The 23,456-nt window shown below is 43.6% G+C and overlaps 1 protein-coding gene and 1 long non-coding RNA gene across 50 annotated transcripts in view; one reads left to right on the top strand and one right to left on the bottom strand.

Moving 5' to 3' along the window:
- The window catches only part of KCNMA1 (potassium calcium-activated channel subfamily M alpha 1), a 561,760-nt gene that overhangs the window by 12,101 nt on the left and 526,203 nt on the right, over positions 1-23,456 (bottom strand). For 6 of the 15 annotated variants that reach the window (XM_081007630.1, XM_081007632.1, XM_081007627.1 and 3 more), the window contains 7 exons: positions 23,197-23,310; positions 22,135-22,218; positions 20,221-20,351; positions 14,790-14,984; positions 9,830-9,948; positions 7,044-7,268; positions 4,376-4,404 (listed from right to left, as the gene is read on the bottom strand). In XM_081007630.1, the coding sequence (XP_080863756.1) occupies positions 4,376-4,404; positions 7,044-7,268; positions 9,830-9,948; positions 14,790-14,984; positions 20,221-20,351; positions 22,135-22,218; positions 23,197-23,310 (897 nt within the window). Of the gene's footprint in view, positions 1-4,268; positions 7,269-9,829; positions 9,949-14,789; positions 14,985-20,220; positions 20,352-22,134; positions 22,219-23,196; positions 23,311-23,456 lie in introns of those variants that run through there. The other 9 variants (XM_081007631.1, XM_081007637.1, XM_081007638.1 and 6 more) reach the window with 4 other exon arrangements.
- The window catches only part of LOC308478243, a 205,995-nt gene that overhangs the window by 130,990 nt on the left and 51,549 nt on the right, over positions 1-23,456 (top strand). For 22 of the 35 annotated variants that reach the window (XR_013986951.1, XR_013986952.1, XR_013986953.1 and 19 more), the window contains one exon: positions 11,419-13,313. This is a non-coding gene — a long non-coding RNA (uncharacterized lncRNA). Of the gene's footprint in view, positions 1-11,418; positions 13,314-14,662; positions 14,680-23,456 lie in introns of those variants that run through there. The other 13 variants (XR_013986916.1, XR_013986917.1, XR_013986937.1 and 10 more) reach the window with 3 other exon arrangements.

Genomic DNA, 23,456 nt, shown 5'->3' with positions numbered 1-23,456 from the left:
CGTCTTAATTCATGCATAAGGCAGGGTGTGTAGCTTCAGTTTTAAAGAATTGTGTGGGTGAGGAGAGCTGAAACCTTCCCCTTTACCCAGCTTCCATATAGGAAGTGATCCTGGTTGAGAAAAAATGAATGCTTTGCTGGTCCCACACAGAAGGAGGGGATGAGGGTTTCAAAACCCCTCCCCTGGTCACTCATTTGGATGTTCAAATCACATCAAATCACGTCCTGCTTTACAAAGTAAACAGACATGATTGCCACCATCACCACTAGTCTAGCCCTGAGCTTGGGGAAAGCCATCAAGTTGTAATTGGGGGACTTTCTGGTCCAAGATTAGGGCCGTATACGTAAAGGTGCCTCAGTCAGCTCAGGATCCACATCCACCATTTTCGGTAGTGGATGGTGTAATGGTTCTCAAACTTTTTTCACACTTTCAGAATAAAAATTTAATTGTGCCAAACTGATTTTTTATTGATAATAAATGCATTGGAAAACACAACTAGGCTTGTCCTCAGCATCACTTGATGCTCTTGCTCTCGTTTTGAAAAGATATCTATCCATAATCTGCAAATAATATAGATAGATACGATACTATGCCATGCTGAATTGTTTAAATGTTCCTTTGATTGTCCTTGAATCTTCCCACCACACTTGCCATCCTCTCCTGTCACACAAGTGTGGCGCGCCACACCCTTTGAGAACCACTGGTGTACTGGGACTGTGCCTTTGACCTGACCTCTGTCAGAGGTACTGCAGTATACCAGGATATAGAGGGGCATGGCAGCAGTAACATTGGGGCAGTGCAAATGCGCTGGCAGGAGCACCACATTGGCTCCACTGGTGGGTTTGCATCGCACCTGCCATGCAGTCGCCACCACCCACCCATCCTGGTCTGCTGCAGCTATTCGGCTGGCCAGAGGTCAGGTGAACAGTGCAGCCCAATAATGTTGTTCCCTGCTTACCAACTTTTTGTCTTCACAAGTTTTCCAAACGCAGCTTACAAATGGACACTTTCTTATTACCACCATGCATTTTAACATCAGTTCTAATCTTCCTGCAATCGTGGTGTTGGAGCCAGAGCTATACCTCCCACTTACACGAGAGAGGTATCAGACTTTGTTAACGCCAAGGTTTGCTGATACCCCAAAAAAACTTTACAGAAAAACCTAAGAGGTTGAACCCATCCCTGTCAAACAGCCCCATGATAACTCAGTGGCATGAAATGTTGAATGAAGGAAATGAGAGAGAGAGAAACAGAACTGGATGGAAGGGAGTCTGGGATAGAATGTGTGGACCTAGCTATAAAAAGGATAAAAAGAATCATCTCATTGTCCGGATAGATCAATTTCTGGTTCACACTGAAAAGCCATTTTAAAATGTCCTGAGGGATGGAAGTGAGAGCTGCTCATGAAATCAATAGGGAAAGTAGAAATTTTAATCTAGCTGAAACAAAGCGCAAGTGTGTTCCTCCCCACCAAAACAGGCTGGGGAGGCCTATGCATACTCAGTGGACACAAAATGCTCACTAACTGTTGCGGTGCAGAGGGAAACCAGGGAGCTGGGTTAATGGCTCGACCCTCTGAACAGCAGCATTCCGTACAGCAACATTATGTTGCAGGGCTCACTTGTGTACATATTTGTTGAAATAGCAACTTGCACAAAGTGTGAAAGGACGTCACTTGTTTGTGATGTATTAAAGTCAATTAATGGCCTAAATCCTCTAAATTCAGAGGGGGATAACTTAAGCATGTAATAGCTCAATAGGATCCCTGCTTTTGTATCTTGAAACCGAGTACGTGTCCAGTCCTTAGAGTTTTAGTTCGGAGATGTTTGGTGCCAGCCCCTTAGCATTTTGTGCCATTATGGTTTCAAAATAAAAGCAGTTGGGCAACACATCTGCCAGTCGCAGTTTAGCCATCATTCATGTAAAGAAAAATTGTGGGAATAGATGTTCGTGTTACTAAAATATGCAAAACAGCTGTGCTCATCAGACTCATGAAGAGTTCTGCCTTCAGTGGGGAACAAGTTGCCCATTTCTGATCTCAACATAAATGCCCACCCAATCCAGCAAGGGAGATCCATGTGCATAAGCAGGCAGTGGACACTGACCTGGATGCGCACCTGCAAGCAGAGGCGGAGCTAGCTGTGCCGGCAGCCAGAGCAGCACACATGCTGTGCACCTGGGGGTAGGGCTTGCTGCCCACGGGGCGGGGCTAGCTGCCCAGGGGGGCAGGGGAGCATCCCGGGGGGTCACCGCCTGCGGCGAGTAGCGAGCATCTGGGGGGGGGCGCTGCCTGCGGCGAGCGTCCCAGGGGTGCGGGGCGGCAATGTCACCCCCCCCCCAGGGATGACACCCGGGGCGCACCGCACCCCCTTCCTCTGCCAGTGCCTGCAACCACACTGCACTGATCATCTGGGCCTCAGTGAACATTGCTGGATGCAACTTTAATTGTGGATGTCCCCATCTTTCAGCACATCTCCACCTCTGCCCTTGGCCACCACTTGCACTTGTCTCCTTGCATGAATCAAGCCCAGGGATTTTTTGTGTGCGCGTAATGTGTCTAGTATTAGAAGTTAGGCACATTCACATAACATTTTCAGCATGAAAAAAGGCTTGAGGACTTCCAAAATGTTCCCCAAATGTTCTTGCATGCTTACTGTTCCTTTTATTTGTCTTTTTCCACTGGTTTGGAGCAGCTTCATAGAGTCAGCTGGCTGCTGCTGCAGTGCCACTCATTTTTTTTAAAAAATCTTTCTCTCCTCGCCATCAACAAAACAAGCAAGTCAGCATCAGTGAGGGCAAACAAAAGTTAATTCAGGGCGAAGGTAATGCTTCTTAGCTTGCTCGCTGGTGATGGGAGTTTTTAATGGTGCTGCAGTAGCAGCAGCTAATCAAGGCTGTGAAGATGCTTCCAGTTGCCACCCTCCCTGGGGAGAGGAGCCTATATGGAAAGTGGTTTTTGTCCCCTTTGAGCCCCAAAAATAACTATGGAGGATACCAGGGACTGTGCTAAACTGTTTTGGTTAACGTCATGGGAAAGAATGTGACCTGGGGTTCAATAAATGCCCCCTCTTGGCCACAAATCCCATCTCTGTATCACTGCAGATTCTTAATACCCTTTGTAATTTGTACACCGTAACCTGCAAATTTGCTAAGCCAGGGCACCTGGAATTATAGTCCAAATTAATTGAAGGGATACCTGTAGGATGTGGTACCATTTCAAATGGGAGATGGCAGGGACAGGAGCACATTATTTGGTGTGTGTTTCTCATATAATTTTCACATCTGTTTTTATGTTACAAAGCCTTACGTGCTTTATAAACACCTGGGCCTTTATTCAAAGACAGTGTTTTCCAAATGAGTAAACAAACCAACAAACAACCCCATGCACACTATCTCTACTAAGTGAATCTACTTGTATATTGAAAGCAGTGTAAAAATGGGTAGTGATTTAGGGCACAGTTCAGCAAGCAAAGTGGGCGAATACTATTCCAGTGAATGTATGGTGTTCCTGTGCTGGATCTTGTTAAAAGAATGGAAAGGCCCTACAGCAGCAGTATTTGCTGAATTGAGCTCCTTAGAGGCCCAATTGAAGCAAGGCTTTCATTGATAATTTTGTGTCAAGAAGAACATTTTCTGGTCTCCCCCCCCCCCTTTTCTTTCTTTCTCTAATACAAACACATAATCTACAATGGTATCCATTTCAGATATTCAGTTATGCATTTCCTCAGACACATTTTTTGCTGCGTCAAATTCACATGACAACTGCTTTCATATTGACATCCCTTCCATTGTTGGAGGAACCAGGTTGTAGCATTAACAGAAAAGCAGGTCTGATGGCAAAGCAGCATATGGAATCCCCACCCGCAACCCCCAGAGTGAGTCTAAATAAATTAGTAACATAATATCAAGTCAATATTCACCACTAGTAATGGGGAGAGGGGGAAGAATGGTGGTGAATGTATACTGGGTGACAGAAGTGGGGAGAGAGTGACAAGACAAGATGGCACCACAGGAAAAACAAAAAACAAAAAAACAGTTTCACCAAGTGAGCACCTAGTTGTTCAGTTGGGGGGGGGGACACGTGCAGTTGGAAATGAAATGCAAGCAGGTGATAGGGTAGAAAAAAGAAATCGCAAATGAGAGTTGAGCAACAGCAGCAGCAACAACAGCCAGTTTACTTTGGGTTTAGAAACAAAGCCAAATAAATAAATAAAATTAAAATAGACATTACAACAAATCTGAAATTAAAAAAAAAAAACTGAATCAAGTTTGGTAACGTGGTTTTTAATGTGTCACAAGTTTCCACAAGGACAAAGTTATAGAAGGAAACCCCACAGCAGTTTTCTAGCTCATGCAGAACCATCAATTGTCATACCTTGGCCCATTCTATTCATCCTTGTCGCACTTTAGAAAGAGAAGTAAGCTATGTAAGTTTTACAACGCCTTTAAACTGTCACGCGTCCCATTGAGCACTTTAACTGGCACATCCTTGGTGTGTGTTAGAGAATGCCTGGTGGCAAAGATCAGCACCTTCTTTTGCAAAACTGTGCAAATTTATCTTCAGGGTCCAGCGCAATGAGTTGGCAGTACTGCTTTGGTCTTACGGGGCAGAGGGTGAGTGGTTGGTGAGGGTAGGGACAATAATAGTCTGAAACGTTTTCCAGTAATGCCAACTTGCAGTCACCCTTCAGTATGTAAGACTGGGAACTCCCAATCAGGATTACAAGTAAGGCAGAAAGGCTTTAGGCATTGCACCAAACCAGAGGTTGTCAGTAAAAGTGCTTGGCTTCATTGTCAATTCACACAGCAAGCTTCTATAATCATCATGCTTTCCGGAGGAGGAGAGGGGAGGGGAAATATCTATATAGCAACTCCCCGCATCCCCAATATACTTTCTAAAACATAAAGCACATGCCAGGCAACCAGCTAGCTAATATTTCTATAAAGGGAAGGGGTAGGACAGAGGAAGTAGGGAGCAAGGAGGTGCAGTTGCAAGGAACTAGTCTTCTGCAATGGATAAATAAGGTGGTGCAGGGCTCCAAGGTGCAAGCCTGATAGTTTAGAAACATGTTTCTGTGAACATTCAATCCTGACTCCGTTCCTGTGAACCACATTTAATTCTCTGCAATGTTGTTAGCTTGGCCAGTGTCTTGCTGAACTACATTATTTAAGCACGTTTTTTTCTGGAACTAATGACTAGGTCTTACTGACAAGTAAATGGGTTAGGCACTAGATATGAGCTACTGATTAGCACAGAGGGTTGCAAGATGTCATTTCAGAAACCTTCCTGACTGTACAGCGATTCCCCAAAAATGTTCACTGAGTGCAAAAGCAGACTTAGTATATTGGGGCAGCTCTGTGCAGGATTGTTTCTCCACATACAACCTGCCAATTTATGGGCAGTGGCATAAGCGAGAACACACCACAAATCCCGTACGTAGCCCTGCCTGCATTACAGCTGGTAAGTGAGAAGAAATCCCTGACGCCTCAGCAGGGCCCAGAAAGTATGGGGATGATACCATCATGGAGCCTTCCCTGAATGGACAAAAGAATTTTTTTGCTGCTGGAAGGCTATGTTAACAGGGCTATTCCCAGTTATAAGCATGTTTGCTGCTCTAGGAGCAGATTGTTGTTTATTTAAAAAAATGCATATATTTTTGAGGGAGTGCGAGAGAGAAAGAGAGAAGCAAATTTCTAGTTTCAATCCAGAAACAATTGTTCCTCACTACTTTGGGAAACTCTGGCTTACTAGTTCTAAGGCAGTGGAATCTTGCAACCCCGATTGAAGGAGTTAGCAATAGGCACTAATGCAAGGCAATCTGTTTTGTGCGTTCTTTAAATCCTTTCAAGGATTTAAAGGGTATGTTGCCATTAAGTTCAGCAGGTGCTATGCAACAGCTGTATTATTATTTACCTTGGCTAAACCCATCAATTAAGCATGGCCCCAGATTTTCCTGTTCATGTGTATGCAAGTTCTTTCTGGAGGTTTTAATAGCACACAATTAAGCTATCAGAATGGGAAGGGAGTGCGCTGATAATAAGAGTTTATTGATAAGTAAAGTTACTTGCTCTTTTCTGAATAAAATGAGCGTGAGCCTTTGCCATAGCGGGGAGGATTTATACCCCATTTATTCTGTACATAAGGTGACTAATTCACCTTTTAATAGATATAAAGTCTCAGGGAGGAAGATTCTAATAAGCTGTATTCAATATTTATGATACACATGGCTTTTCTTCCCAAATGTCAAAAGTAAGAGAAAATAGAGTTATTCATGTGGCAGTATAGACAAAAATTAATATGCAATTAGAACATTGTTGAAAAAGTGGGGGAGGTTAAATAATTAGAACTGAAGAACTACAGGCCTAGTTATTTTTTTTTTAAAGTATTTTTGTATTAATGTGAAAAAGGCACTCTCTCTATATTTTTAAAAAGTCCTATGTGCAAGAAACATCCTGATATTACTTTGGTATAAAGGCAGGTGCAGCAAAACTCTATAAAATAGTGTGAGGCTGTTTCAGCACAAAAGACTGACCCCCCCACCCCTACAGCACATTTATCTGATGCTTAGAACAGTAACCACTTTGGGGGTGAATTTCATGTGTGTGAATTACTTTATGCAAGTGCCCTTTTACTACACCAGGCTTGCATTAGATAACTTTCTGTAGCTGACACCACAAAGTCAGTAGTCACACTTCATGTGGTTTAATCTCCGTTAGAACAGTTATGGTGGGGGGGGTTCTTCGCATCTGCTCTTAACATTTCCCCCCACCTGCTCTGCGTCATAAATAATGTTTGGTCTGTCTGTTTCGTTGCTGTTGTACTTAAGGGTTTTATGGTATTGAAATAAAAAATGACAACCACATGCACACTGTTATACATATGCAAAATATGTGTATAAAAATGGGAACTCCACAGGGGAGGGCTGGGGAGAAGAGGGAAAGCTACTATTGGACACACCAATTGGGAGGGTATGGGTGGTGGATACAGCTTCACACACGGTGGGAGTGGGTACACGTATCAAAGTCTATCTTCCTGCACGTACTTCTGCTTTTCCCGGGAGTCCCTGGTCTTAGTTCGATTCTGTCGGTTTGCGGTTGCTGGGATAGAATGAACCGATGAGCTTTTCTTGCTAGACGTATAGGAGGAATGGGAAGAATGGGAGAGACTAGCCCGGGACTGGCCAGCATTGTGGTCGTACTGCATCAAACAGAAGATCCAGTCTGTCGGCACAAGCTCAAACTCATAAGGTGGGTTGGCTATAACAAAACTGAAAAAGAAAAGAACAGCCGTCTTACTTCCTTTCCATGAGGTTTCCATGCTCTACACAAATAATATCAATTTCATTGTTCTGCATGGGACAATGACAATAAAGATATCGTATATCGTAATATCATCAGCTTGATATTTTCACACTGAAAGGAATGGAGTGAGCTTCTATTGTACAGGTTGTAGTAGTGTTGTGAGGAGCTGCTTTTTCATGCATCCATCCCACAGCACTACAGTAAAGGTTCCCAACAACATGTGTGAGGGCCTTGACTTTGAAATGTACTGCTGGTGGAATCCATAGACAAAACAAGCGTTTTCAGGGTAGTGGTGGTGGTGTTTCAGCAAATCTCTGAGTTATATTTGTCAGTCGGAATTTGAAGCAAGTTCGGAGAAGCCTCCCCAAGGCAAGACATGTAAGAGATGCCCAAGATTTTCAATGAACCTGTTGTAATTTCTCTGTAGCCTTCTGCACATCTCTCACCACCAAAACAATGCAACATCCTCCCATTTTAATGCATTCAGGGAAAGGATATTTGCATCAGCACAAGAGACAGAAAACAGCTGAGGCCATTTTCAGTTCAAAGGGTGAGCAGCACTGAGGTGGCTTAAACATCTGGAGGGTGCCAGGTTTGGGAAAAGGTGTCTTACTATCCCTGCAGCCATGTCTGTAGGAAACAGATCCAAAAGCTGATAGGCAGGTGAGGAGAGTGTTATAAAGTAAGAAAAGTAGGCTGAACAAGTCATTTTGTCTTGGAAGCAGTTACCTGTAACACTAATGTTTGTGGCAGCCCCCCTTGCTGGAATATGCTCTGCCACAGTAGACAGGTTGGGGAAGACAGCTTGTCCTGCAATCTGTGACTCTTTTGATCAATTCAGTTCAGATTTTTTTGTTGTTTGCCTCTGAACCCTATCTGCTGTAAGTCATACCTTCAGTCTTCCCTTCTCCCTAATTTCCTTCGCCCATTTCTCTTCCTTGACCCTCTTTCCATACTGTGAGTTTTAACCTATTGCTATATCTCATTTGCTAACCTGAGAATTGCAGGGGCTTTAAATCCTGTGCCTACTTTGGAGGCAAAACAATTGTTAAGAGGGAAACTCACCAGTGGTGTTTGTTCATTTACTTTATCTATCTAAACTACCCATATCTCGTGTTTCTACCCAACAAACGTACAACATTCAAATGTTGAGAATATCAGATACAGCCATGTCAGGAATTTAACAGTAATAATTGTGTGTTGTAAGTTTTTTTAAAGTTATCCTCCCCTTTCAAAAGCCCAGAGAAACAAAATATGTTTTACCTGTTGCTGGAAAAGGAGAAACACATGAGCTTCGGGGAGGGGGGAGAGGGAATTCTAGAGATCGGGCATCACCACAGAAAATGCTTGCCCCTGGTCCCTAGTTGCCTCACCTCTGTCAATGGGGGCATCTAAAACTGGGCTTTTGATAAAATAAAAAAAATCCTTCCAGTAGCACCTTTAAGACCAACTAAGTTAGTTCTTGGTATGAGCTTTCGTGTGCAAGCACACTTCTTCAGATACACTGAAGAAAAAGTGTATCTTTTTCAGTGTATCTGAAGAAGTGTGCTTGCACACGAAAGCTCATACCAAGAACTAACTTAGTTGGTCTTAAAGGTGCTACTGGAAGGATTTTTTTTATTTTGACTATGGCAGACCAACACGGCTACCTATCTGTAACTGGGCTTTTGATGACACTCTCAGCACACAGACAGGTTCAAATGAGAGAAGGTACCACTTCAGATATCTCAGTCACCTTTGCAACTTTGGACTAATTGCTTGGGGTTATGTGGAGCGAGGAAGGGAATATATTTTCTACATCTTTTAAAAAAACACATGGCTTATTAACAATGAACTCAGTAGTGAAGTATTCTGGTACATTGTGATCAACTGGTGACAGTTTTTTAGTTATTTATTTGTAGTTCAAAATCAGCTTGTTCTACTAGTACATTAGGAAAAAATGGAGCTGCTAAAATAATACCCTTTAGGCTTTCAAGTTATACAGTGTACTTCCTCGGGTTTGATGTGGGGGGTGGGGAGAAAGTGTGTTTTAGTCTTTGCCCATATATTTTTTTCACTCTTAAGACGACTGAAGGAGTACTTTTATGCAGGGCTATCCTATGCGTTAGGAGTCTCCTGATAAACGTGGAAGTTCACTATATTCAGGAAATGATCAGTGGTAGTGAACTCATATAGTGAAAAAACCATGGGATGCTTCATACTTACAAAATGGGCTTAAACTCAGTGAAGCTTACTACTTTGAAAGAAGCATGCAGTAGCATATGCACAAATACTTCTACCACCTTATCTGAAAACAAAACCCAGAGCTATAAGGCAAAGTTATATTCCAGAGCAAGGCCGTTGTGTTCAAAAAAATTTCCTTCAACATCCAGCCTCCCAGCCCCATAGATTTTCTGGGAAAATGTGAATGCTTGTACCTGCCTTACTACCATTAACCAACACTTGGTGCTGTGGTGAAGTTTACAGGGACAGTGAAAAACAGCAATAACGATAACGGCTGGCCAAGAGGCTTAAGTTTTGTACATACCGCTTAGTGCATTGGCTAGGCGTGCTTTGGTTGAAATCTCTCAATCGGTATATTCCAAAGCAAAGCATATTGTATGTTTTCAAAGCTTTACAAAACAAATCTCCATAACAACCACCGTCCTAGGAGACAAAAAGGAGAAGAAAGGAATTAAGAGGTTGTTCTCCACTTCCTTCCCACCCCCCACCCTTCAGCCTCCGTTGCAACAGTGATAATGAAAGGATGTATGGAGGGGGGTATTTTTTAAGTCCGTAGTTCTATGCCAAGGGGACAAGGTGTGAGGCAATCTGTTGTTTACTTGTCACGAGTGAGAAACAATTAGTCAAGGAGCTGTCTAATTTAAATATTTAATCTTGAAACCAGCTAATAAATGTGTGCATGGGAATGTGTCCGATCCCAGTGATTGTATCCCCCCCCCCCCCCAAAAAAAAACCCTCACAAAAACCCCAACCTGGACTGGGAACAGTGACTGACTCTTATTTTAATTGAACATGTAAGCTTGGGGCCCAGAGAACAGCTATTTCACAAATTAAGAGCAATGTAGTCTGAACTACTGGATGATTAAGAAGGTGTGACTTTTCCTAACTTGCTCCGGTCTTGCAAATTACTGTGTCATATGGCTCAGTTTATTTAACTATGTTGTCAATTTTCACCAAGATAGTTTGGATTTCACTGGGGAGATTAACACTTAGTAGGTAAGAATCCCCCCCTTTCTTTAGCCCTGAAAAAAATGGAAATTAGAGAAGGGGAGGATGTGTTTGTCTGTAACTGAAGTTGCCACCTATCAAAATTGTCTTTTGTCTCCAAGCCAAGCATTTGTTTTGATTAGGGGACTCAACTGGCATTCAGTATGGCAGATACAGAAACTGGTTCATATATATGACGAATCAAACTTCCAGCTTCAGTATCATCTGTATAAGCAACAGCAGTATGTGACCCCCACATACTGCGAGAACCATGGGGGTAGTCAAAACTGGTATTGCACAAGGATCCAATTTGTGCAAAGGGGCAGCAGGGTTGCGCATGTGCTTCCCATCTCACATAGGATGTAACCTTTGTTTAAGTAAGTACATGGGCATTTGTGTATTCTCATTTGCGGGATTATCCCTTCTACAAATTAGGTGTCATCGCCTCAAACTCAGAGGAGGAGTCAGCCAAGTCCAGAGCTGCTATGCTACCAACTGGGGAATTTGATCAGGCTCTTGATGTTGGGGTTTCAGAGCCAATAGTGCTTGACTTGTCAGAGCAATCAAGCACTTCCCATGCTACCCCATCTGTCCAACTGGTGGTGGAAGAGACCTAGCAGGCCTAAGTTCACCTCTGGCCTTGGTTGAACCAAGTATGGAGTGACTTGTGGTGCTCCAGCCACTGGCCTGCCTTGTCCCTGTGGGTACCTGATTAAGATGGGTCAGAACAATAAGGGGAGGGAGAATTAAGTGCATGCCCATCGGGGTTAGACATACTTAATCTGTTTGATGTTATTCTATATGTACATGACTTCATTTTCTACATTTCATGGCTGGTAGTTCAATGTTTGAACTGATGGAGAAACCCTGTGTCTAAGATTATGCTGTGCTTGTTCATATTTACAGCCTGCCTGGGTAAACAAATCTTGAAGAAGATGGAGATGCCTAATTCTCACGGAGGTCAGGTTTGAACCACACCAGATACAGATGGGGAGCTCTTATGGAAGAATATAAAGCCAATGTATAAAGCACATAAAGAATTGACAGGTCAGTGAGTCCTTTCTCCTCAACATTTGTTTTCTGTTTTTTATATAAAGGGCCATTCAGTCTCATTGAGCTACTGGCACGGTTACAGCCCAGTTCAAGTTTATTACCACTGCCAACCCTAGTTCCAGTTTAAATTTCTTTGACCACAGGGAGGGCTAGTCTGGTTAGAGGGATGACTCCTTCCCCTTGAAGAGAAGGCCAAAGGATGGAGAGGAACCTGCCTGATGCCTCTAGTAGGAGGCATCCATTCTAGGAAGAAAATAATAGCTCGGTCAGTAAAAGACAAGACTCTTAATCTGAGGGTTGTAGGTTTGAGCCCCACATTGGGCAAAAGATTCCAGCACTGCGGGGGTTGGAATACATGACCATCGTGGTCCCTTCCAACTCTAAGGTAAAGGTAAAGGGGCCCCTGATCATTAGGTCCAGTCGTGACCAACTCTGGGGTTGCGGCGCTCATCTCGCTTTATTGGCCGAGGGAGCCGGCATACAGCTTCCGGGTCATGTGGCCAGCATGACTAAACCGCTTCTGGCGAACCAGAGCAGGCACGGAAACGCCGTTTACCTTCCCGCCAGAGCGGTACCTATTTATCTACTTGCACTTTGACGTGCTTTCGAACTGCTAGGTTGGCAGGAGCAGGGACTGAGCAACAGCAGCTCACCCCGCCGTGGGGATTCAAACCTTCTGATCAGCAAGCCCTAGGCTCTGTGGTTTAACCCACAGCACCACCCGCGTCCCATCTTCCAACTCTATGATTCTATAAAAATCTCGCACTTGGATATGGCAAATTGTAACAGCAGCAATATAGCAAACAGCAATAGAAAAATAGGAATTTACCCAAGCCAGAGCAGATGGGAAGAAGCCAACAACTAGAAACTTCTCCACAGAACCATGTGGTGTGTGTGCGCTACTCCACTATTCCCTTGCTATGTCTTGGGTTGCACTTGGAAGCCAGCAGCCAAGGTACATAAGTGAAGAGCTCTTCTTTGCTGCCATTAACAGTTGGAAGGGGGTTGTTTGGGTATTTTGCCCAGGTTCCAGCTAATTTGGACAACATTTCCTGTGATGCAGAATAGGGCTGGATGATGTTGGGTTTTCAGCATTGCAGTGTATCACCAGTAGGCCTGGTATGAGGAGCAGACCACGATGTCAGTATCTCTCAGTGGTATATCGCTGGTGAAACCACCACTGCTCCTGACTGAGTCCCTCTGCCAGCAGTGTCCGCTGGAGGCAGTCAAGAGTTCCCTCCTCCAGCGGGTTCTCCTATCAGTGGGACTAAGGAGTGGTGGCGGTTTCACCAGCGATATACCACTGAGAGATACCGCCATCCCACTCTGCCCTCATATGACGCAGAGGGAGAAACAAGCTGTATCGGTGAGGTGCTGATGCAGCTTGTTCTTCCCTCTGCATCTTTAAACTGCTCAGCTGAGGAGTGTGCAGCTGCCTTGCCTCAGCCGAGCAGTTAAAGGAGCCCTGAAGCTCCTGGGAGAGCACCAGGGCTATCTCACCTAGGGAGGGGGAACCTTCCTTTTTCTAAATACAATTTTATTAAATTTCTGTTTTGAACAACCTTAAGATATCAATGACGTCCCTTCCTCTCTTTCCATGGTTCATTTTGCACAATATAAATCCCTGCATATCTTTATTACATCCATCAAAACTTATTCACACTGTTGAATTTATGTTAATGCTGCCCACGTTTTCAAACTCAATTTTCCTCCATTTATTCAATAAACATTTTCCAATCTCCTTTAAATATATGTTCTTCTTTTTCTCTTATTCTATATGTTAGCACCTTCCTCTTCCTCAGCTAAGCTGTGTTGTCCCAGCCCGTGAGTGCCTGGGGGAAAGCGCCTCAGCTCCCGCAGTGAGAGCTGCAGCAATTTCACCTAGTGCCTCGTGGGCAGAGGCCAATGCAGCTTGTTTTTTCAACATTGCGATATATTGCCAAACCGTGATGTTTGGCAATACATTGCAATGGCGATACACTTTCAAGCTGCATTGGCCCCAGCTGGCGAGGCACAGGGTGAAATTGCTGCAGCTCTCACTGCGGGAGCTGAGGTGCTTTCACTCAAGTGCTTTGTGGGCTGGGGCCAGTGCAGCTGCCCCCAGACTACAGCTGAGTTGGGGAGGGGGCGGAAAGGCTCCTACCCCCTGCCGAGCCAGTCCTGAGGTCCCTGCCACTTGTGTGTTAGTGGCATGGGGGGGCTGCCCGCTCGCCTTCCACTCCCCAAATATGGACCAGACGACAGTAGTGTTTAACTGCCTTCACCCATACAAGCATGCTGCCTCTTTCCCCGGGGTGGTTGTTCACCCCAGGAGGAAAGACGAAGTCCATCCTCCTGGGTGAAGTCTGCAAGGCAGGGCTGTCTTAGGGCAGGATGATGGGCTCCATTTTTTCTGGGAGGAAAGATGCAGCCCACCCTCCCAGACAAAGCCAGGCAGGCCGTAGCCAAGTTAGGCTGCTTCTGCACAAGCCGGAGGTGTAAACGTCTCCATTGAGGGTCGTGCAGCTGTGCCCCCCCTCAGTGGAAAAGTGTGACAGAGCCTGCACCTCCCCAGCTAAACAACCACAATCCCGTTCCTACTTGTGTATGAGCAGGAGTCAGAAAGGGGAGCACATTAATGGAGACCCCACTGCGCTGCTGGATCATGTGAGCCAGTGGCTGGTCAGGTGCTCTGTAAAACAGCTTGGCTGAGGCGAGGGCCCACTGCGGCGGCAGTTTCACTCAGCAGTATATCGCTGGTGAAACCACCACCATTCCTGACTTCCTTTGCCTCCAGCACCTGGCTCCACTTGTTTCTTCCTCAGCTGGGTGCTGGAGGCAGAGGGATGCAGTGGCGGTTTCACGAGCAATATATCCCTGAGTGAAACTGCCATCGCACTCAGCCCCCTCATACCAGTCCTGGCCAATATATCGCCCAGGACTGGTATGAGGGGCAGAGTGCAATGCAGATCTAATGCAGAAGAAGGTTTGCCAGGGGTGGGGGGAGGAGGAATTGTGATTATGTCAGGGGACAGCTGGAAAATATCTGGGAGGTGGGTTAAGTCTTCCAGCTGCCAATTCTCAGATCACTGCAGCAAACAACCCCCAAATTCAACAGCTCTGAGTGGGATACTCAAAGAAAGGCAACACTGCCTCTAGAGATTACGTATCTTCTCTGTTGAGGACAAGACAAAGGCAGCTACAGAATAGCTCCCGGACTTTTCCTTTTGCTGTCCTGGTCTTACCCCGAGGTCTGCAAATGGCCCATCGAGCAATGCCAGCTGCGCCACCCGACACCTGTCCCTGTTTGCGAGTGTCTGGGGTGTGCTGTAGCCGCCTCTCAGCGCGTTCTCTTCCGCAATCAGCGACTCCAGCTCTGGCGTGGCTCCTCCTGTTACCAGCGTACGTATCAGCGTGAGAATATTGTCATTGAAGTATGTCTGCAGAGATAAAAGAAAGCTCTTCAAGCAAACACCATTAAAGTCACAACTGAAGACATCCAAATTACAACTTTTCTGGGTTTCTGCTGTTTAAAGTTCTTGGCTTGTCTCTTCAAATAATTTCTCATCGGAAGTGAAAAGACAGCAGCCCCCAATTACTCTATTTTCTTCTGTCCCATTAGGCTTTTGCTCGACCCCCCTTTTTATTTTATTTTTTAAAAATCCAACTCAGGACTGATTTTTATTAAAGAACAAAAATGTAAATCATTTATGTTTCCTATAATTGGTGTTAGTGGTGAAGCAATGACTGCCTTCCTTCTCATTGCCTTCATGTCTAATAACAGCCTTTAGGACATGTAATTGTAAAAATCCAGACCACATTTAAAGCTTACACAGGCTAGATTGCCTTTTTATACTTGTCACCAATCCATTGGGGAGCCGCCTCTGTGCTTCGGGTGTCATTACTTATTACTGTTGCTGGACTCGAGCTGTCTTCCCGCTGTATTGTACTAAACATCTTATTACGAGACTTGACAGTGTTCAGACACAAGCATGTATCAATTAAACATTTTGAGTTCATTCCAGATAAATGTATGATGAGTTTAGGGTCCTGCTGGTCCTTTTAAAAAACTCTAGGGTATGGGGTAAGTGTAGTTTATTAGGGAAGATTTTCTCCACAGTGACATTTTGCCAGCATCAGTAGCTACTCTGGTCTCTCAGGCAAAACAATGGGCATTTTAAATATTAATTAGACGCCAGCGGAAGGAAGTTCATTTAAAAGTGCACATGTCGGGTTGCAAGAGGCTTCCTTAAGTAGCTGCAATCTATGGCTGGTGGAGGACAGTATTTTATTTTATTTTTAAAGAGGATTATCTCTAATCCTAACAAGGACTGCTGTATTGGTCACATATGTGGCAATTGCTTCAAATTTTGCTTCAGGAAAAATTGAATGGCAACCCAGGAAAAACTTCTACAGCACAATCCTATACATGTCTGCTCAGTAGTAAGCAAATCAATGGTGCCTTAAAGGTAAAGGTACCCCTGCCCGTACGGGCCAGTCGTGTCCGACTCTAGGGTTGTGCGCCCATCTCACTTAAGAGGCCGGGGGCCAGCGCTGTCCGAAGACACTTCCGGGTCACGTGGCCAGCGTGACAAGCTGCATCTGGCGAGCCAGCGCAGCACACGGAAACGCCGTTTACCTTCCCGCTAGTAAGCAGTCCCTATTTATCTACTTGCACCCGGGGGTGCTTTCAAACTGCTAGGTTGGCAGGCGCTGGGACCGAGCAGCGGGAGCGCACCCCGCCGCGGGGATTCGAACCGCCGACCTGACGATCGGCAAGTCCTAGGCGCTGAGGTTTTACCCACAGCGCCACCCGCGTCCCTAATGGTGCCTTAGCATCCCTCAAATTATTCATATGGGAAGAATCAATTGTGCTTAGCAGGCACATTTTTGTTAACAGCTCTACTCCACTGGCTTGGATAATACCATCCTTTTAGATTCAAAAAACATCTTTAGAGATATAAACATTTCTGAATCCTCCCAGTTACAAAAACTGCAATCAGGGCATTGAAACATTTTTGAGGTGTTACCATCTGAGAAAGATCTTTGAAACAGGACCTTATCTAGAAGCCTGTCTGTTGTCAGCTGCTTAGAGCATTCTTCAGTGAAATAATAATTATTTTTGTGATATATAGTTTTGGGATTGTTTTAAGCCTTGCTGAAATGCTCATTGATTGTGAACTCCTGATTATTATCAATATATTGTTGTTGCAGTCCTATGGCTTTTGTTTCAGCACTTTCTGTGGTTGCTAGGGAAACCAGATTCAACAGAGGGGGCGCGCTTGCACCTTTGAATGGCCGTGTGCATCCCTGCCAGACCCACCCCCCCTTCTACCCTGCTGTAAAAGATACAGAAGCCCCTCCCTCTTGGCCTCTGGTCGCACTATGGACAGCAAGGCTGCTGCTTTAGGATAAGAAGATGGTTGCTGGTTTGAGTTTCAACAGGAAGGGATTAGCGTTAGCATAACAGAGACCTCACACTGTTCTGAAAAGATGCTCTTTCCAGAACCAGGTTGAGTATTTTAATATCCAGAGAGCTATGCCTCCTACTGTGGCTTGGACTCCTGCATATTTCATAGTTGGTAGAAGTAGAAAAAGTTGCATCTGTTGAAATTCCTGGAATTGCATGGACTGAATTTCAATGGATATGTTTGGTAACCCTGTTTTTTCTTTGAGGGTGTAGGAGATAATTTTTAGCTCTTAGATTACTACAACTGTGAGAGGAGTTTTATGGTCTTGGATATATGGTAATGTTCATAACTGCACATACATAGGTCAGCACAGGAAGACCAACCTGGAACCATTTTGATTCCTAAACTGACCAAATGTTTTCTCTGCAAAGTCAAACTGGAAAAGTCTCCCCATTGTCTCTTTCCTCACAAATCCTGTCTTAAGGACACATTTAAGATATGATTAAGGTGTGAGCCTGTGACCTGGCCCAGGAAATAAGTATTTTACCACTACAAAAGAATGGCCAGGCTCCCCAGGCAATCCAATCAAGTAACTTGCCAGACAGGAGATAAACTGGGACAGGAGAAAAACAACATGCAAATGTTCTGTTTCAGACCACCTTTTCTGGGATGTATCTGAGGGGTGGTCTTAGGTTACACCCCTTCTGTGATGAATGCATAATGTTTCTGGGGGTGGTCTTGATCTAGAGGATGGGAATTTCAAAAGTCTTTATAAGCCCTTGCACAGCATTTTTCTGGGTTCTCTTCCTCTCCTGCGTGTGAGGGGAGCACCCTGTTGCAACAGATCAATAAAGATCAAGCTTACTAGCTGCTTTGCTTCTCAATATTCTCTGGTTGGCCTCTGTTATTTTCTCCTACCAATAGGGAACCTATGTAAGGACTCTATATGGGCTCTTGGATACCCCATAAGGGAAAAGGGCATATTTTTATTTACAACACAACTACTACTAAAATAATGGAGGAAAATCTTGTGGCAGCTTCAAACTCCAAAAGATTCAGAACATTCTAAATAACATTTTACTATGTAGTAAGGTCTTTGGACATGAAACATTAAGGCCATGTGGAAAAATTAACTAGAAAACTATTTTCTGATCAATCCATGAAAGAGGTGATGCAATCTGAATCTGCTACTCGCAGTAGGAAAAAAATCTGAATGCATTTAGAAAGGTGATTAAGTTTAGCACAATCCTTTTAGGCCAAATTCCTGCTGTTGGCTGTGTAGCAATCAAGAGTAAAGACCTTTTAATTTGCAGCCACAGTTGCTAACTAGATAATCATGTGAGCCTATCTGCAATTGTTCCAGTTTGAGGGACAAAGGTAAGCACAACCCGGGCTTACTATAACCTGGGCAAAAGATAGGTCTCTATATTTGAGCTTGCAGTGCCACCTAGCCCTTTTTTCTGCATTCCATCAAAACTCTTTTGAAATAGCACAACTATTTGGGGCCTGCTTTGTAAAATCCCCCCTCCCTTTTAAAAGTAAAATAATCACAAGATCTTATGGTTCACCATTAATGCTGTCATGCTTCTTAAACTAATTGGTCTCTTACAGAAAATTTAACTGAAAATTAACAGAGCTCTTTAATACATTCTAATAGCATTTTGCCTTTCATTTATAATTATTCTAAAACTATCATTTTCTGTGTCAAGGCTGCCACAGTTAAAATATTTGCTAGTTTGCATAGAGTAGCTTAAAGAGAAACTCTAGTGCTGGAGTATTTGTTTTTTGTCAGTATTACAGAAATGCATTTTTATTTGTATAGTTTATTTAAAATATAATGGATCTCCAAATGCTGACAGTCTGGAATTGAAGTCATTATCTTATAGCTAGTGATGTTACAGGGAGTGGACCCTAAACAGAGCAGAAATAATCTAATGTATTTATCTGATAAATCTACCACACAGATTTGTACTGTATTACATGATTTAATCATAAGATAAACCAAGAAAGTAGTTTATCACCTGATAATATTTCTGAACAGTGGGAAAGTATAAGACTTGTGTTATATTTTATTTAACAAAAATTGCATACCACTTGATTGTAAGGAAACCTCTAAGCGCTTTACAAAAATAATCATTGTGGCTGTCAACCAACATTAAAAAAAGAAAATTTTATTAGATGGATTGCCTTGTTTTTGACTAATTAACTAAAGTAAGACACTGTATTTACATGAATCTAATGCGCACCTCAATTTTCAAAACCTTGAAACCAAAGAAGTATTTGCTGCTGAATGTAAATGCGCCATCAAATCTAATGTGCACCCTCATTTTCGCTGTGTAATTTGGTCAAAAAGGGTGCTCGTTGCACAGTAAAGCCACATATTGCAAAATCTAAACATCCACTACTTCAAGGACTGTGAATGAAAGGATAGCTTTACTCTTAAATATGATAACTTACCTCATTAGGGAACTGCTTACTTCCTCAGCTGTGTTTCTTGTGAGGCCCGTACTTGGCCATATCCCTGCACAATTCCTTGGCTGGATGGCTGGCTTCTGCATATTGTCTTTCTCTTGAGACCCCCAAAATTATCCACTGCCTCCTTCCTCAGTTACCTGCTTCTTACCTGCATTCGTTTTAGGTGACTTTATCTGTAGCCATATGGAGCATCCTTGCATTTTGGACAGGATTCTTTAAAGGGGTGGGGAAGGCCCAAAATATCGTACAGAATGAGTCCCTGTGTCTTACCACTCCTGTAGCCATTTGTTCCTATAGTAGCAGTAGCCGTTCCAGGCCTGTTGTGCATGCAACATTTATTCTCCATCCTGGATGTAGGCTGCACACGTGAGCTGAGACAACATTTGAATTACACAGCATGGAGCAAAATTAGAGGTGGGTGTTTTCAACCATGCACCTAGTTGTGGGCTGAAGGACAGAGGCTTAGCTTAATGTCACAAGGGCACTTGAGCAACCTATTCTCAGACCACCTTGCTTGTTTGTCCCCACTGTAGTTCTTAAGGCAAATGAGGCACTGGGAGGTGTTTCCCCAGCTGAAAAGCTGTGTGTTCTCTACAACCTATGAGCCACTGGTTTCTGACTGTACTACTTCTACCAGCGCTGATCGAAAAGCTAAGGATGTACAGGCAGAGTGAGACATACAAATATGGGTCAGGTAAAAGGAGCAGTCTGTTTTCCAGCAGAGCTGTGGTTGAAATGGCAGGTTTCAACCATCTGTGTAATGAGGAAATAGAAAACACTGGATACTTACTGCGCTCATGAGAGAATCCAGCACGCTGACTGCAAATGCAGTTCCACACGCAAAAGGTTGCGTGAGATACAGTTCTGTATCAGGGTCGTCGTCATCATCTTGGTCCAGAAACTGAACATTTGAATCATTCACTAAAAAGATAATGATTAACAAAAAAATAAACCAGCAGAAAACCTTGTCATGCTACATGTGTGGGGGGGGGAGTGTGTGTGTGTGTGTCCCCAGAAACATAGGCAGGTTGGTGAGAATGGAGTTTAAATGGGTGTTTGAAATGAGTGTTGGGAGAGGAAACAAATAAACAAACACCAGTTGATCGTTATGAAATGTGAATGTCCCAAAAGGTGAAATAACGTTCTCATGTGAGGAGTTTCTTGGTATCATCAGGAGCACAGTCAAGATTGCCTTGTCAGTAGGAGGGAACAACTCCAGCTTTACATTACAAAATAGAGATCACACAAAATACTGTTTCAGCTCAAAGACAAGTAAAGGCCCAGATGGCTTCCTATAATAGACCTGGTGTGGCACATTTGAGGAATTTCACCTGAAATTAAACCGTATCTGAAAAAATAGGATGAGTGTGATGAAGATTTGCTTTATTTATTTAATAGATTTATAAACCGCTTCATGACCAGAGGCCATCAAAGCAGAGTACAAGTGGTTTGTTTTTGTTTGTTTTTTTAAAAAAAGATGGTCAGAAAGGAATGGAGACAGTGTTCTGGAGCCATATTCTCTGGTCCTAATATTATACAGCAGAAACACTACAATGTGTTTTACATGCTTTATTATGAGCACTCCCTTATCCCAGGCAAATTTTGGTCACAACATGTGTGAGCCTAGTTCACACTAAAAGGTTGAACGTGAGGCTGCAGTTGGGAATTGACATTCTCCATTTATAAAAATCCCTCTGTGTCTTATAGTCAATGAATAACAAAATTGCTTTGTTTAACATTCTTTTCTTCTTTTCGAAGCAAATGTCTATTTGAGAGAGTACATTCCGCTTCAAAAATGGACCTTTGGGGAAGACAAGAGTCTGTTTTCAAATGCTAAATTAAACCAAGGCACAATCTTCAGCAGCATTGTATATACCACTTCCTACTGGCAGACTTGAAAGACTAATAACTCACACAAGGCTAATACCTGACACAAAAGCTTTCCCACCTTTTACACGGTGACAATTTCTGAATCGCAGCAAAATCTAATGTGAACGTTGCAAGGCTAAGCCTCAATAGCTTTATCGTCCTGGCCTACATTCTCCTGCTAGGATTAGTATGAAATGTCTCTGAGCTAAGATGGGACTAGAGGTAGGATTGGTTTAAGAGTGCAGGACTTTGCCACAGGAAGTGCTAATCAAAATTTCACTTTCCCAAAGAAGCCTGTTTAGAAGCTTAGCTGGTTTCAGGACATCAGAACCCTTAGCTTTTGTGTGGAAAGTGGGCCCCCAAAACAAACCAACAGCTTAAGGGAAGAGCTGATGCTGGAGTTTCTTTCTCCCCCACCTAAAATGTCTCTTATTTCTTCTTTGACTCCTCTGAGAGCTGTTAAGACATGTCAGTCAAATTGACAGGTGGCTAGATTTTTTTTTTAAAGGAAAGCAAAGCAAGAGAGAGAGAGAGCGAGAATGTCTAGACCAAAGAAAAATGAATTGGTGTGAAGATACTATGGGAGCAGCCGGCAGGTCAAATGAGTGTGATCAAAGATTTACTGATGCTGCGTATGGAGGGGGGAAAAATCATTAAGAAAAGCCAGAACAAGACAGTCGATTTCAACTGGAATCACAAATAAAACACATTCAAAGCGGTGCTCTGAGGGTAGCCGCCTCTGATACAGCCAGATAAATAAAAGAGAAAGCTGATGACAGTAGGAACAACAATAAAACAAAAGACAGTTGATGTGAAGGAAAAAGGCACTTCTTACCCAGTTCAGTTATCATTAGAATGTGAGTTCCACTGTTTTTTTCCTGACTGATTGAAACCAAAGGCAGAAGTTTGCCAGGCTTAGCTAATAAGTAAAGTGTTTAGGAGGGGATTGGGGTGGAAGGGGAAAGAAGGCACAGAAAGAGAATAAAGTAAGGGATAAGACAGGTAAGGTCTAAAACTAAATGGAAAGAAAGTGAACAGGACAAAAGGACTACAAATCAAGCTTGCCTTTACTATGAGAAACAGAATGGCTTTCACGCTTCACACTGCTTGACAACACTCACTAGTCTAATGCCACAGCAGAAATGGGAAACAAGCAAACGGTTGCCACATTCTCCATGATAACACTCCCAATGCCATTACGGAACAAATTAGTTATTAATTTGTCAGCGTAAGAGCAGAGGAATGAACAAGCAAATATTTATTTTTGGTTAAGATGCAGGTAGCACACGGGGCAAAGGGTTGCATTTTCTCTGCAACCAAAGGGCCACACCTACTCTGGCACATCAGTCCTAATAAACAGATGTGCAATCCTGCATCTGCCCACAGGGGTGCTGTAGTCCAGCGGGCAAGTGTAAACTGGGATAATTGCACTCAATGCAATGGCTCTTACTACCACAACCACCTGCAAGGGGGAGAGGGTAGTGTTAAGGTGGCTTTGTTGAAAGGCAAGGGGCAAACAACAGAGTGTAATGGTTGGGAGTAGCCTGTGGACCTTCCAGCTGTGGCAGGTTGCCCACCCACACTTCTGTCTGAATGTAGGGATCAGCCCCACTCTTAGCACTGATTTCTGTTCCCCCTCTGGTGGTGCATCCAGGCTTTGTTTTATAGAGCAGATTCTGAAGATCTGTCACCAAATAAGGGAAGAAGTAAAAGTGAAAGAGCTTGCTTAATCATTGTCTCTCCCCCCCCCTTCCTTCACAAGAATAATTAAACATCAGTACATTAAATGAAAGGTACTACGTATGACCTGTGTTCATTTCCTTAGGCCGGCAAAGAGGGAGAGAAGGAGGGTAAAGAAATGAGCAAACAAGAACAGATCACCTTCAATTTCTCTTACCTAATTCTGTTATAATAGGGATATCAATTCCTGTTGTGATGGAGTGCTGACGTAGAAGGCCATGCACCGGGCTGTTGTCTGGTGATGATCTGTCCATTCCTGGTGGTGAAAACCCTGCGGAGAAAACAGCATGCCAAAATTTAGGTGTTACACTGGGTTACCACTTATTTAACAGCTTTCAGTGGTTCCTGGTCTATTCCTGGGCATATTAAAAAAACCCACAACTTTTATTTTATTTACGTTGCTTTCAAAACCCTTTG

The sequence above is a fragment of the Podarcis pityusensis genome (assembly GCF_964106645.2).
Source record: "Podarcis pityusensis genome assembly, chromosome: 5".
NCBI lineage: Eukaryota > Metazoa > Chordata > Lepidosauria > Squamata > Lacertidae > Podarcis > Podarcis pityusensis.
This window is presented reverse-complemented; position numbering and strand designations above follow the sequence as displayed.